The sequence below is a fragment of the Acipenser ruthenus genome, chromosome 49 (genome assembly GCF_902713425.1).
Source record: "Acipenser ruthenus chromosome 49, fAciRut3.2 maternal haplotype, whole genome shotgun sequence".
Lineage (NCBI taxonomy): Eukaryota > Metazoa > Chordata > Actinopteri > Acipenseriformes > Acipenseridae > Acipenser > Acipenser ruthenus.
This window is the reverse complement of record NC_081237.1, coordinates 4005093-4020856: the sequence shown is the minus strand read 5'-3', so window position 1 is coordinate 4020856 and position 15764 is coordinate 4005093. Positions and strand designations below refer to the sequence as shown.

The following is a 15764-nucleotide window of genomic DNA, read 5'->3' as shown; positions in this document are numbered from 1 at the left end:
TCCGGGGAAGACACACACCATGGGCTGTATTCATAAAAGCCAATGTATCACAGCAATGACATACTACTTGAACTGCTTTCTTTTTGTAACTTTGGGCCACTTACTATGAATATTTAGTCTTACGAAACTTGCTGAATTAATTATCCTCACATTCAATAACATCTCTTTAATTGTATTACTAAGTTTAAACTGATTTGTACCAATCCTCTTAAAGTTACTGAATGTTGCAAAAGACCCGGGCTGGCCAACCCTGGTCCTGGAGAGCCACAATCCTGCAGGTTTTCTGGGTAACTTTAAATCATCAATAGCTAAAAGACCTAGAAAAAAAGTTAGTGTTGACCAAATTATGCAAAAAATTGGTTCAAGTAAGTAAAGCCTGGAACACACTGCCCGATGCAGGAGGTCGCATCACAAAAAAATCTTTGCTAGCGTGCATCACACGCTGCCTGACTGAAATCGCAGGAAGGGACGCACAATTTGTGATCCCACCCCCCCACTGATGTTTGTGGCAATGGGGCAAATCAATGACAATAGGCGAAAACATAAGGCTATGACAGTGCTATCTACAATTTTGGCTAGAAGGCAGAGTGATTGTGAAAACCACATAGGACTGGACACATATATTCTCTCTCTCTATTAATACACACACACACACACACAAGGTATTCCATTGGTTTGTATATAATGTCTGTGCCGATATCTTTTAAACGCAAGCCCTGACAGCCCCATAAGCATTGTACAATTTAACTATTTGCAAAATATTTACAGAATGAGGGAATTGCATTGCGAAATATTAAACATGTTTAAACATTGCGATCGATCGGCCGATCCTGTAAAATCACATCGCAAAGCATAATACACTGCCCTGAAAAGTCGCAATGCCATTGATCGCATCGGGCAGCGTGTCCAGGGCTTAACTGAGAACTCGGGTGGGACACAAACCAGAAGACCTGGATCAGGGTCAGCCACCCCTGCAATAGACTGTGCTGCTTTATGACTGGAAAGCACCCCTTTGTCAAGTGTGCATCTTTCATTACCTTCAGTGCATCAGGCTGTGCAAAGTAGATGACCCCTCCGTATTTGATGGGTAGCCATATATCAATCATCTGAGCTGCTATATGGCTGAGCGGCAAGTAGCTGACTACCACCTCCTGGGCCTCGCAGGCGTGCTTCAGCTTCACCGTCTTTCCTGTAGCAGACGCGGTCCAGGTTATCTGCAATAGAGGGGACACAGGGATTCAAACCCAGCTAGGAAAACCAGGCTACAGGGATTCCTATATGCTACATATTATTAGGCACCGCATATTTCCATTTTTAGAAAACGGTTTGAGAACTCTCTGGGGTGCTAGAAGAGGCCCTGCTACGGCTTCTGTGAATAGGAAGTATAGATAGGAAATATAACATGGTACAATTATACAAGCAGTGGCTGAAGGGGATATATTTAATACTCATAAGAAAGCAAGCCCATAAAATATCATTGTAAGGGCTGCTTAAGAGACCCGATTCATCTGGGTCTTTATATTGTGATTAGACAGGTCGGACAATCAATACACGTGGTTGCATGTATGCAGTTCTAGCAGAGTACTGTTTACAAGTAAGTTAAAGGGCTGTGTTTTGCGGTGGCATTTTGCCACTAGGTAACAGTGTAGTGGCGTGTTTAAAGATCCCACGTCAGTACTTGGTGGAAATGTCTTCAGGGAAGTACTAGTGGCTCATTCCCTTAATGAGCAGGGTGGACGACAGGAAACTACGTTCGCCAGTCAAAGGGAACAGTGTTTGTACTCACATTATCATGGCTAAGCATAACTCCTTTGGGCTGGCCGGTGGTCCCTGAGGTGTAGATTAGAGTGCAGCACTGATTGGGCTTCTGGGAGGCAATGATCTCATCCAGCTGGGAATCTGGGACATCTGTTCCCATCTCCATAAACTCTGCCCACTGTTTATAAAAGAAAGAAAAGAATTTTCTATTATGCCAGGGTTTATTTCAATGTAATCCATGCAAGCAAATACAAACTTTACTGAACGACTTCAATACGAAGCTAAACTTCCGTCAACTTACTGAAGAAAAGAAATGTCTTACCGTGTAGAGGTTTGGTTTCTTCTCTTTTAGTGCATCTTTGTACTGAATAATGGCTTTCACATGTGGGAGTTTGTCTTGAATCTAAAAGGCAAAATGCTGATATTTACCACATGAATATTACTATACTTGCAGAAATATACATTAATGCAACCTGCTGTTTCTTTGACAGCAGTTTTGCAGTGCAATTTCCTAAACAATTTGCGCAAAGGAATGCTTATTAGCTAGAACTTGATCAAACTAAAACAGCAGCACAAATAATTACCTGAAGAATCTTCTGCAGCTGTTTATGATTTTCAACGACAAGGACGTTCGCTTTACAGTTTTCTGCCACGTACTGACAAGCTTCAGGAGAGTTTGTAGTGTAGATGCCAACTGCAAATCCTCTGTAAAATTCAGAAGAAAAGATAAGATACAGTTATTTATAACAGCCTGTTTCCAGCTGTGTGATACAACTCTTTTTGTGGCAGGCATAACTATATATTATTTTTGTGTAATTTTCACACAGGAACTATTTTCAGACTCTCGAACCTGGCTTGACACTTAACTCCTAGGGTATGAATTTAGCTTTCAAAAGCTGGGTCATTTTGTAGCTATACGTACAAGTAATGCACAACTACGGCCAAAATTATTTATATATATATATACACTGCTGTGCAAAAGTCTCAGACGTGGCATTTTTCTATCCTGATGCATTATGAGCATCAACAATTTACTCAAAGCCTCCACTAGTGTTTTCTACTATTATAACAACCTTAACTTGCATAAAGAAGGAAAAACATTGAGTGAAATAGCTCGCATCACTCGATTTTCAAGCATACTCAACAAGTACAGAGAAACATCATCTGTAATTGACAAAGCCAGGACTGGAAGACCCAGAAAGCTGTCTAACAAGGATGAGCAATACTTGAAGATAATATCCTTAAGAAGTATAAAAGACAAGAGTTGAATTGACAACAGAACTGGCAGAAGGCACAGGTGTCGTGTCAATCAAATCAACAGTACGAAGGTCACTCTTGAAATCAGGACTTAAAGGATGTGTTGCAGTAAGAATACCTCTGTTAAGAAAGGGGAATGAGACTAAAATATGCACAAGAACACATTGGACTATGGAACAACAGTCAAAGGTGCTTTGGACTGTTGATGTTTACTAAAATAAACAAGCAGACTCCTTCAGGAATGACAAGGTGATCAGGATACATGCTACAAAACGACTTGTTCAAACAGATAACATCTTTCTGAATGTTTATGTTTACACCCAATTCCTGTTTGTTGCACATCCAAACACACCCCACCCAAAACAATAGTATTTACATGCCAGAGAGACACCAGCAGCTACCCAAGAGGGCTGAATAGCAAGAGACAGCTTCACTGTAAGTGGCGGCCGGGTTAACAAGTTTCACTCAGTGCAGCAGATTTACAAAAAACAAAAGACACTGGGGGCTAGGTGCCTCCTGGGGGGGGAGGCAGAACAAAACAGGTGCCTCTGGGGGGGGAGGCAGAACAAAACAGTGACCAAATATTGTTCTGTAGAGAATACGGTAAGGTGTGAGATGGTTTGATTGTTCTTACCCTGCTAGAATAGCTCCGATATCTGCAATGAACCATTCAGGAGAGTTGAATCCCAGGATCCCAACTCCATGGTAACGCTCCAGCCCAAGCTGCAAACAAAGGCACTTGCTTACCACACAGGTACGGAACACATCAATATCAGAGCCACATGTTCAGGTGACATTCTACACCACCTCTTTTGTTTCCTCCGATTGCCAAAAGGAAGATTAATGACACCTTCATTGAATTAGGTTTACAATAAACTGGCATTACAAAAACTAGAGTCAAAGGTTCATCATTGTCTACGAATGCAGTTACCATGTTAGCCAGGTTGTTTATAAACTCCAAGCAATACAGTAGCTTTGTAGGCTTAACTCTTTGTATAATGTCTGAAAGAATAAATTCTGAAAGTCATTTTTCAGTTTACCATCCTTTTACACTATTGCATTTAACATAGATTACTGCATTTCGTTTTTTATTCTGTACCATACTTCTTTACCAAGCTTGCCAATGCATTTTCATAATTTCACTATGCTCTACTGCACTTTGCTGTATGCTTTTATTACAGCATACAGAAATAAAACTTTATAAAAGGGACACCTGTGCTTTGTTCCAAAGAGGGAGAACTGCGATAAGCTACTGATCTGGATTAGAATGAAGAAAACAGAGAATTTGAGATAAAAACGCATAAATATCAAGCAAAACTAAACTAAAATGATCCCATTCATCTAGCCGCAGAATGTTAATGAATTAGAGCAGTATTAATGAATTCACCTGCAGGTTACTTGGAGCATGTGTTTTGTCATTTTGTTTTTACTTTCATTATTGAAGCAAGATAAATTTCACCTGGGGGTTAAGTTGTGATTTGTATACTTCAAAAAGTTTGCTAAATAAAACAATACAACAAAATACTTTGGCTAAGTTAATCTGCACCTCAAATGGCATTAGATAGTCTCTGCGTTCCATTTGGATATTCGGTTCTGTGGATATTGCAAAACAAAACCCTTTCAGAGAGCAGTCGCTAACAAGCAAGGGCAGGCAATACATTCCCTAGCATCAACTGCTAAAGTTCAGCAGACCGGAGAGTTAGTTTACATGTTATTAAACTACAAGAAGGAGCGTTCTGTTCAGTGGTCGAGCCTACTGCAAAGAAACATTCAAAACTAAAATGACCTTTAAAAAGCTTTTAGCTGCCGTTCGACATCTCTGATAGTACTCTTTATAGGTCAGTCTGTTCCAGTTGTCTCCGTCCTTGGATGCCAGCGCCACTTGGTCCCCATACTGCTCCACAGTTTGCAGGAACATTTGATTGACTGTGATAGCGGGCTCTGCAGCTTGGCCAGAATCTCCCATCCTCAGCTTCACCTCCCCATCCTCTTTTGTTGTGCATAGCTTTAGCTCATTAAGGTTTAACGTGTCGGGACGCAACACATCCGCTGGAAATCAAACAAGCAGTGCTCATTATTAGCATTTGCTGATGCAGAATATATATATTTTTCTAATCTTATACAACTATAAAGTTGATCACCAGCAGCAACAAATGTTTACTCCTTGTTTTTCAAGCAAGCTGTCGAGTTGTGTCAATTCTATTTGCACAGCCTACACTGCTGCAATAAAATATGCATGAATAAAAAAAGGGCAAAAAAAGGAAAATTGTACTTAAATCAGCCCTGTTAATGGTATGCTTAATTGTCAGGCTTTTATGAATGTCTTCCCATAAATCTCTATTCCAAGCAGGCTCTCAGGGTTGGCAGCACTCTGGCAGCTTTGAAGCTCCGTCAGCTTGTTTATTTACTGTTCAGAATAAAGTGCTTGCCCCAGAGTCCCCCTGGCCGACACACTGCACTCAGAGGAAATGAAAAAGGCCTTTTCATTAGCGTTGCCGTCCATCTCTTATGCTGATTAACTGAGATGCAGCATGAATAGGGAAGCACTGTTCCGGGCAGCATGTGGCACGAGCCACACAATGCTTCCAATGGGGGTGCCTCACGTTACAAACTGGCAGCCCTCCAGGACATGAACTGACTGCAGCGTCGCGCCACAAGCACATTCGTTGTTTAGCATAACAATGAATTATTAAGTAGGTACATTCTTCTTGTATACCTTTTGTGGAATATTTCATTTACCTGACTAACTCACCGAGTACATGCACAGGTATTCCATCAAATCTTTTAACATTCAAATTTCTGTACTGAAAGAAGTGCTTAACAATACTGAATGCAACTGAGTTCTGGAATAACCCGATCATCAGGCCAGGTAAATCACCAAAAAATACCCAGTGGATTGGAGTTCGTTTTCCATTAACAGACTAAGGAAGTAATTACAGAAGAGGAAGTCACTGAGAACACACAATGCATTATGTAAATACACCAAGGCATGGCCAAGAGAGCACACTGTGAATGCATTTTCTAAAACGGCCACAGTGGGAAAACAAACCGCACTTACAAGTATGAGTATTGTTGGAAAACACAGTGGCCTTGTGACTTCTTTATAACATTTTATGACACGTCAGTACATTTATACTGTACGATAGCCGATTACTGATTCTGAAATCAGAAACAGCTTCATCTATTCATCACCTATTTCTGTTGGCTTGTTTGAAACACTTTTTTTTTTCTGCCTGTTGTTGTTGCAGATGTGCTGAATTGTTCTGTAGTGAAGGTAATGGAAGTCCTGCCTCACCGTTTGCCGTTACTGGCTTGCTTTCCTGTGTGCTAACAGAGCTTCCACTCTGCAGGGCTGGGGTCATCTCTGTGTCTGCTTCCTCTTCCCTCTCTGAAGAACACTCTTCCTCTGATGAATCACTAATGACAAGAACACTGCTTGTGAGTCACGGCTTCTTGAGAACAGAACCTTCACCTTAATATGTCTTTGAATAATACAGCGAATCTCCATTTTCTGTCTTTCTTTTAAATTAGTATTTTCATTGAAATTGTGTTATTTATTCTAAGACGAGTACACAAAAAACCTCGCACACTACAATAAGTTCTTGCTACTTCTGTTAGTCATTTTGAATTATTTTCCCTACAAACTCATTTATGATGCCTGGTCCTGTGCGGAATGTGTAATACCTCACACCATGTTTGTGTAAATAAATACCCATGCGTTATGCAATCTTCATTGTAAATTTGTGACAAGTGACAAGTATACTCTTATCTAGCATCCAAACTATAAAAGCTTGTAAAGCAATCCAGTCGATTTCACACGTTTGAACCACACAGTAATTACAAAAATAAAAAAAGTGAAACCCAATCTGATCATTTTAACTGCTGTTGTCTTTTTACCTTTGTAAATAAACTGCTATCTGACACTGAAGAAACCTTTATTAAAAGCGATACTCAAAAGCAGACAATTATCCAAATTAAGGTGGCCTCGGCTTGAACTAATTATAACAGAGATGAAACAGGCCAGACAGACAGACAGACAAATTAAAACATTTACATTTTAATGTGGTTCTGTGGGCATTGCTTTTTGATGACATAACTATAAAAAGAATATATAAGATGGCACACAATAAAGCCCAACATATTATATAAATTGTCGTTTGACCTACAAATATTTGGCAGACAAGCAACCAGATATTAAGCCACATGTTATGCAAATAGATTGTAAAATAAATACTCCATTGAGAGAGAGAAAACAGACGTACTGTGTAGAGACACCAAGACGTTTTAAATATACAGGGCTGGTACATACTTTGCTGGAGACTCCACAGCAACATCTATCACTGAGACATCACACTCCTCAGGGCTGCATGACTGCAGGTATTCTCCAGTTGGCTCCATCACTGCTGCAGCTGTCATCGTGGTTTCACTCAATAGGGTTACTGTGAATTACAATACAAGGTCAGCGTGTGCTGAAGCAGACAACAATTCAGTCACAGTTCTGATGGGATCCATTTATATTCCTATGCTTCACGTCACCGGGCAGCAACATCGTGTTTCCAAACTAGGGTTATGCTTTAATCCAATTGCATAGCAAGGAGAACGCCCAAGGTGGTAGCCAGTTAAGAGATTTCCTCAAGTGTAGGTATATCTGAAATGGGGTTAGTTTACTCTTGGTTCCATAATTATTAAACAACAATTGCTTTTAATAATGCAGCAGGAGAGAAATTATTTCACAACAAATCATTTCTCCCTATTCAAAGTTGGTGCTAAATTACTAAAGGGGTTAAGCAAGGGCTGCATGCTGCTTCATTTTGTGGCAATTTAGGAAGCAAGTTATGTAATCAGAATACTCCTTAATTAGGATGCAGGTATAATCTGTTGTAACCAACATATTAAGTGAATAGCCCAGGCATACTTTTTTTATTTACAATTATTAATTTTATTTTATTTTATATTACCTTCATTGTGAAACTGATTTTAATATATTGCGATTTTGAACTGAAACCCATTATCCCCATTAGCTTATCTGTATAATATATAATAAACAAACAGTGACACCAGATGTCTTTGTTATTCCCCAATTCACATCCTGTTTATGTAGCCTTGTGAAGAAGTCTGCTCTCAATCAAAGGGTTTAACTTGTAAAGGATTAGCCTAATTCCTTTTTACCAGAGACTGGTTTTCAGGTTTACTGAGATTAGTTTGGTTTTATTATCCCCTTATTTAAACAAGTATTTTAGGGCAGGGGAGCAATCTGAAGCAACACATCTTTGGAAAGGCAACAGGAACATTTTGTTTCACTCAAAATGTATTTACACTGAAAAATGCGAACAGTTTGCATTCTACCCCATGTGTTGTAATTCAATGCGTCTCACTTTGGCTGTATGTAACTCATGCTCTCTTACTCGTGCTGTCCGGATGCTTCGAGGTCACAGTGTGGTGTGCTAGCTCATTCTCCACTGATGCTCGAACCTGCGGTACTTGGCCCCACACTTTTTGTTCCTTAATACTGTGAAGCCATAAATATTTGAAACCAAAATATTTGGCGAATCACACCCATAAAACCTATTTTGCTCCAGAAACGTTGGTGACCTGTTGCAATATATGAAGTATGTATTGTTACTGGAATTGGATATTCGTGCCAAAAATCATACGCGAAAAACTCATAATAAAAGACTTGCAAATCTTTATGGCTTTACAGAATATTATTTGTGTGAAGTGTGTGTGTGTGTGTGTGTGTGTGTGTGTGTGTGAGAATATGCTTCATGCAACCTGAAGGTTAGTACATCAGTTAGGTAAGAAAAATTATTAAAACATGTTAAAAAATAAATAAATTAAAAAAAACCTGTGTGTTAGAAAAGTTAGGGAATTGTTAGGAAACTGAATTGTTAAGCAAGAATTTCATCAGCTTGATTTCCTCATCTTTTATCAGCAGATCATGTCCATATGAAATGGCCCAAACATCCTGGAAGTTACTACCGGTTAAGACCATGTATAACCTTCAGATAAGAGAAGCAAACCTGCTTGATTTATTCATTTATACAAAGCCAAAGTTAAATCAATATCTCTTTCTTACATTAAAGCTTAACTTCCAGTTAGAATAATAGGAAGATACACTATTCATAGAGGAACACTACATTGATGATAAAAATAAAAAAAAATATATATATATAAAACTCATAACCCTAACAACTATTTAATTTAAAACACCCCCTGTAAATGTTAATCAAGGGTTTTTTTTATGGAACAAATAAACAAAAAAGCACTTTCAACCAAAATGAATGCTTCTACATGCATTCCTTACGCCTAAACAACACCCACAGCCCGTTTCTCACTATATCATCAGGACTAAGTGCATTTGAATAAGCACATTTCTGCCAACATACCTCATATACACAGATATGCTTCCATGAAAAACGTAAATGACTTCTCGGTCTTCCATGTAAACTGCACTTACTACATACTCGTAAAAATATAATCACTGGACAAGTCCTGATCAGTTTTGTTTAGTTGTGTTTTAGTGCCAGTGGCTGGCTTACATTCCTGGGAGTGGTTTCCATGGGTTACATTCCTTCCTTACCAGTTTTACAACACATCTCAAAACACTTGGGTTCACAGTAAATTATGCATTGCATAGTATAGTGTGTATATATATATGTGGGCAGCAGTGTGGAGTAGTGGTTAAGGCTCTGGACTCCTGACCGGAGGGTTGTGGGTTCAATCCCAGGGGGGGGCACTGCTGTTGTACCCTTGAGCAAGGTACTTTACCTAGATTGCTCCAGTAAAAACCCAACTGTATAAATGGGTAATTGTATGTAAAAATTATGTGATATCCTGTAATAATTGTAAGTCGCCCTGGATAAGGGCGTCAGCTAAGAAATGTAATAATAATAATAATATATATATATAATTTTAGAAACTCATGCCTCTACCTATTGTATGCTAATGTACTGGCTCATTGAGGCACTACAAGTAAATGTACTGTACAAATCAAGTGATGTTAAATATGTTCCACATTCCTCTATGGCCAGCCCTACCCAGCATTTACACTGTGAAGCCCCTTGCATGAACGGGGGCTGTTTCACAGGGCTGCTGCAGCTGTCTAGCTGGATTGCTGTGATTTTTTTTAATCAATGAGGCTCATTCATAAACTGACAGTGAAGGAGAACAATTCCTACAATAGCTGTTTTTTCTTAAGGCGTCGGGTTTAAACTCTCAGTAAAATGTGCTGCTGCATCCGTGTGCTGTATACCATGCTGTGTGCAATTCTATAACCATTTCAAAATGCCTTTTCCATTTTGAATATAATTCTCACTCCTCACTTGTGCATGATAGTTTTTTCACATTAACGGTTTAAATGCATGAGTTTGTTGTGCATGCATGTAGCTGCTGTGATATATCAGACACAAAATCAATATAAAACAGTAAAAGAATATATTAATATAAACCCAACTACAAAGACCCCTAGACAAGCAGGGATATGCATGTGTTCAATAACATTTAAATCACCAATAGTAATATTCTACTAACTGCATAAAGTACAGTATGTTCAAATGTCTGTATAAAATCACCACTCTATGCAGATCGTTTTCAGATCATGTAGTTTAGTGAGAGTTTGGTTTCAATATATATCACAAGTTTTAACAACCACATTGTGTGCATTTAAATATTCAATTTTAAAGGATAATACTATGATAATAATGACCTTAAATTATTAGATTGTGAAGCACTTTCATGTAAAGTGAAAACAAATCATTACAGTGTTAATGTAATAGTGATTAAAAAAAAAAGAGTCTTACAGTGCATAGTGGAGTGGTCCGAGTGCAGTTATCTTCTTAAATTCCTATGATCTACTTGTCCTCTAGTAACTGGTTTTAAAGCCAGCTGTGTATGCAGTCTCTTTAGGAGTAACCAGACCTTGCCTTGCTTCACAGAAGTGAAACACATCATTCATTTTCAAACAGCACTCCCCACCCCCCCGGCAGGCGATGTCACAGACACAGCATTCTGATTGGTGGATCTTACCGGGCCCTCATCACACCACACGCTGTACTCCCATATATGGGCATGTCTTTAGATCACATGGTGTGGCAGGATATGCACTAGCTCACTGGGGCTGCAGGTCCATTTTCCTACAGGATGCTCAAACCTTTTTTTTTTTTTGCATATCTGGTAAAAGGACACGCCCACGTCAACGGCACAGTTTTGCAGCTAAAAGTGAACAGGGGTTACTATAGGACAAACAAGCCAGAAGCTTGCCACTGCAAACACAAGACAGACGGCATTTTAAAGCTATCGATAACATATTTCTTACTTTGTAAACAGAGAAGTCAATCAAGATAAAACAAATATCTTCTGTTTCATTTCCGTATGTTGTAAAAAGATTACATTATATGGTGTTTTCTAGGTGTGAATGGTAACCTTTAGAATCTTCACACACATATATATATATATATATATTATATATATATATATATATATATATATATATATATATATATATATATATATATATATATATATATATATATATATATATATATATATATATATACAAACACATACACACATATACACACTCACGAAAATAATATCTAACAGATTAATTTACAGGAGCTGTGCTCCAAAAGGCCAGTGGTCTGAGAGCTTATGCTAACACAGTTATCAAAATACACAGAGGGTGGTAAATGTTATTCACAAGCAGCTGAACTGCAGTGGGGGGAGACCATCTACACCATCCCCGCCAGCTCTCTGCACCATCCCCACTCGCTCTCTGGAGGTGAGAAAGTGACCTCTATTACATTCAAACTCGCAAAATGGCCGGGGATCTTAGATCATGTTCATGCAGAAACTTCAACATAGAAGCTCATTCAAGGATGTTTTGATATTAGCCAGGGTTTCTGTTTTGTTTTCTTGTTATAGTGAGTCACCCACAGAAATTTGTTTTTAAATACAGAGATCATAACTGTCTTTCAATTTTTTTTTTTTTTTTTTAAGGTAACCTAAAATTGCAGTTGTAATTGCCATTTAAACTACTCCACCTAAAAATAGCGCTGGCGTGCCCACTCACTTCGACAGGCGCTGCAGATGAAGCATTGCCTGCTAATCGGTTTTCTTTTCTGGACTAGCCATGCTCTCTTTGCTGATGCTGCATCCTTCACGCAGGGAAGGTTATGATAAAAATGAGGGTAAAACAGTAAGTACTTGTATTGTAACACTTGAAATGTATTTGCTTACGATTGTAAGTCGCCCTGGATAAGGGCGTCTGCTAAGAAATAAATAATAATAAATAAATAATAAAGTAATACACGAGGCAAGCCTAATGGTTTTGGGGAGAGATGAAGGTTATTAAATTAAGATGATCTTCTGGACAGTTGTTGGGGTCACAACATTTATTTGCTCTACCAAGTGAGCCTGATGATGTAACATGAGGGCAATGTGTATCTTTTCAGTTGCTGCACGAGGCACAGATGAAAGTAATAATCACCAAACTTTCCCACCCGAGGCAGATACTTTATAAATAGAGTTGTGATCATGTTGCCTCCTTGGGGATTTCCCTGACTGATCCCATCCCATTGCAAACACTGTTACAACTCATCAGCAACCCTCTTCAAAATGCTTTCTTAAGTGCACTAAAGAAGTGTCAGTATTAGGGATTAATGGCAGTTTATATTCACTTTCCCTGCTTGCATGTTTTCTTTCTCCATTAGACCCTCTATTTCTAGAAGCGTATGTCATACAAGTTTGCACAGTCATTATTTCTTTGTTGTGGGTTATTTTGCTGCACCTGCAAAAGGGAAGGTTCCCCATGTATTGCTCATTGACTAATTTAGTAAAGTGTAAACTGTATAAAGCAGAACCTAGGGAATACATTATATATATGTGTGTGTGTGTGTTATTTTTACCCCACACTACCAAGATGTTGTCCACTGCCCTCTTCATCCATAATAAACTTCAACAAAAAGCACAAACTCTGCTTAGGCAGCTAAGCGTCATGTGCTGATCAGTATCTATCTGTGAAGACATGTGTGGCGAGTTTCTTTTTGAAGCGGTCTGCCTGTCTAATGGGATCTAACATTCCTGACTCATTCTTACAAACAGCTTTTCAGCTGGTAGAACACGTGCCTTAAGGAACGACTTTGACGTGTTAGTCATGAACATGGGTCTCAAATGATTTGCTCTTGCTTAAATATATACAGAAATTAAGACGAGAATGTTTTCACCATGGTAAGAAATGTATATAGGATATATATATCCTAGTATGAAGAATTGTTCACCAGAATATTTGCAATACCCACCACATAGCATATGCCTTGTCTGACCATGGTAATTATTTTCCAAATCTGAAATGCACAATTTGTGTGGGGAAGGGGAAGTTAAATTATATATAAGAAAACACACACACACACACACACACACACACACGTGTGAAATACTGGATATACCTGTAAAGTAGGTCCAATTGCATGATTCCTCACCCCACCCGTCCCATTATTTGTAATTATGGTGCCAGCTCTCCCTGCTGTTATAATTAACAAGCTCCATCCTAAATAAACAACTAAAATATGAAATACAGACTTCCCCTATGAGTCAGAGTCACTTTCAGAATTTCCCCAAACGGACTGACACTGTAAAAAATATATTTTAAAAACTCCACGCATATAAAGTGCCTGGCATGAAAGCAAGACAGCTGCATCTAAATGCTCAGCCCCATCCCTTTCCATTGCAGCTGTCTCAGGAGAAACACCATATAGCCAGATCATTTCAACCAATCCAGAGGCAAGACTTGCCCATCTGCACACAGTCACATGACAGCTGAGCCCATCTGCCCATTCCAAAGAGGAGCAAATTCGCAGAGGTTACTGTCGTTCACTGGGATAATGTCAATAATTTCAGACGCCTGTTGTGGTAGAGACTCCTCCCCTATGTACTTCAATAGCCAAAGAGCTTGGCTACAGGATGGCAGGTAAATTAATAAATCGGTGTGCCCTCTGCACAGGAAACATCAGCTCAAGCCTGCCACACCATGTGGAGCTCCAGCACAGACAGCATCAGAGAATGACATTAGAGATTACAATGCATGTGAACCTGCTTCTGCGAGTGACAGAGCAGACTAACAGCAGGTTAATACAAATAGGTAAAGAAATCCACTGCTGCTTCTTTAAACTGATGCGCAGCGAGACATGAACCTACCCCGGGAGCAGAGGATACCTGTATGTAGATAATAACTGCACAGCACTCTGAAATACTGCTTATGAAATGAATCTGATTAACAGTTATCATAACAAGCTTAACAAATGCAGACTGTGTCCTGTGTGTCCTGGGGGTGCTTTAGTACTTACTGCAGTATGATCTCAAACTGTTGTGTGGCAGACAAGGATGACTGGGCATGTGGATTATGACTAGTTTTTTCTGCCACAAGGTCACAAGTCCCATACTTGTGATCGGTCAGCCTATTAATTATAGCAGGCTAGAAATAATTGGTTTTAAATAGCTTCTTGAGATACGGAGTAGAAAAGGTTGGTCTTGTTTTCGACCCTTATTAATTTTCCACGCAGAAAAAAAAAATTAGTAAAACGTGGAACTGTGTCTAAACGTTTTTTTTTGGCTACAGCATTTGCCAAGAACAAATACGGCGTTTTTCTGTACTTATTATTTGAAAAAAATCTTAAACTCGACCCGGTTGTAGGAATTTCAATGGAAAAAAACCAAACCTGCAGCGTCAGCCCATATTTCCAGCACTGCGTTTCAGAATTGGGTTTGAATTACTCCGTTATTATGACATGGACACTGAAACTTAATATTCACTCAAATTATTCCGAGTACTGTTCGGATATGGTATTATCGAAGGTTGGCTTCACAACTTAAAAAATAAATATATATTTTGTTCACTAAGCTTTACATTAACAAATAATTGCTTTGCTTTAACATTTGTTAATAACATTAAAAAAAATACACTGACTAACTAGGATTAAAGCTGGTCCATTCAGCCCTGTTACTGTAGCGCATATGGGATATTCTAATGATTTTCACAAATCATGTACAGAATTCACCAGTAAAGCAAAGTTTGTGAAAATACACTGGTCAGCTTCACATTAAAGTTGGTTTGAAAAGACTAAATGACACTGTTGCTGATATCAAATGAATATCGAATTTATAATTCAGTTAGGTATAACAATATACAGAGAAAACAAACAAAAACAAACTCCTCAAACGACGTATACTCGACATGTATCTATCTAAAATGCCACATGCTTTTAAACTTTAGGCATTAATTTTATACTAGAGAATATCATAAAATTAACAACACAAATGTTTAAATTCTAGTAATTCGTCGCTTATCAAGAAGTAGGACCTACCAGGAAAAGAATTAAAACATACCACAATAAGTTGGTGGTCAGAAAAGAAGGAAGATGGGTTATTATTTGATACGGGTTATTATAATTAATAACGCACACTGACATTGTATTAACTTATATAATACTGAACGCCACACACACACATTACAGGTATTGTTTTGGTTTACAAAAATAAACTTCTAAATGGGTGATTTTGTATGTATGTTTTAAAATAAATAAATAAATAAATACATACAGTCTTACCTTGGCTGAACAACAATAGTTAGAAAATATGAAAAGATGATTTTGTTCGCCCGGCGAATTTCTATCCCGTCTGTAAGAAGGATCGGTTTTGACTTTTCTGCCCACGTGCGCGCGCACTTGAGGGAAATACGCAAATAATCGAGGCGC

At 38.6% G+C, this 15764-nt stretch overlaps 1 protein-coding gene across 2 annotated transcripts in view; it reads right to left on the bottom strand.

Annotated features, from left to right (window-relative positions):
- Nucleotides 1-15764, bottom strand: part of LOC117966389 (long-chain-fatty-acid--CoA ligase ACSBG2-like) — a 22693-nt gene extending 6929 nt beyond the window's left edge. Inside the window, exons 1-9 of one of the 2 annotated variants that reach the window (XM_034912363.2) lie at nt 15618-15764; nt 7325-7454; nt 6311-6432; nt 4802-5064; nt 3650-3738; nt 2343-2463; nt 2081-2161; nt 1787-1936; nt 1038-1214 (exon numbers count right to left, since the gene is read on the bottom strand). In XM_034912363.2, the coding sequence (XP_034768254.2) occupies nt 1038-1214; nt 1787-1936; nt 2081-2161; nt 2343-2463; nt 3650-3738; nt 4802-5064; nt 6311-6432; nt 7325-7431 (1110 nt within the window). In that variant the 5' untranslated portion in view covers nt 7432-7454; nt 15618-15764. Of the gene's footprint in view, nt 1-1037; nt 1215-1786; nt 1937-2080; nt 2162-2342; nt 2464-3649; nt 3739-4801; nt 5065-6310; nt 6433-7324; nt 7455-10814; nt 10961-15617 lie in introns of those variants that run through there. The other variant, XM_034912362.2, reaches the window with a different exon arrangement.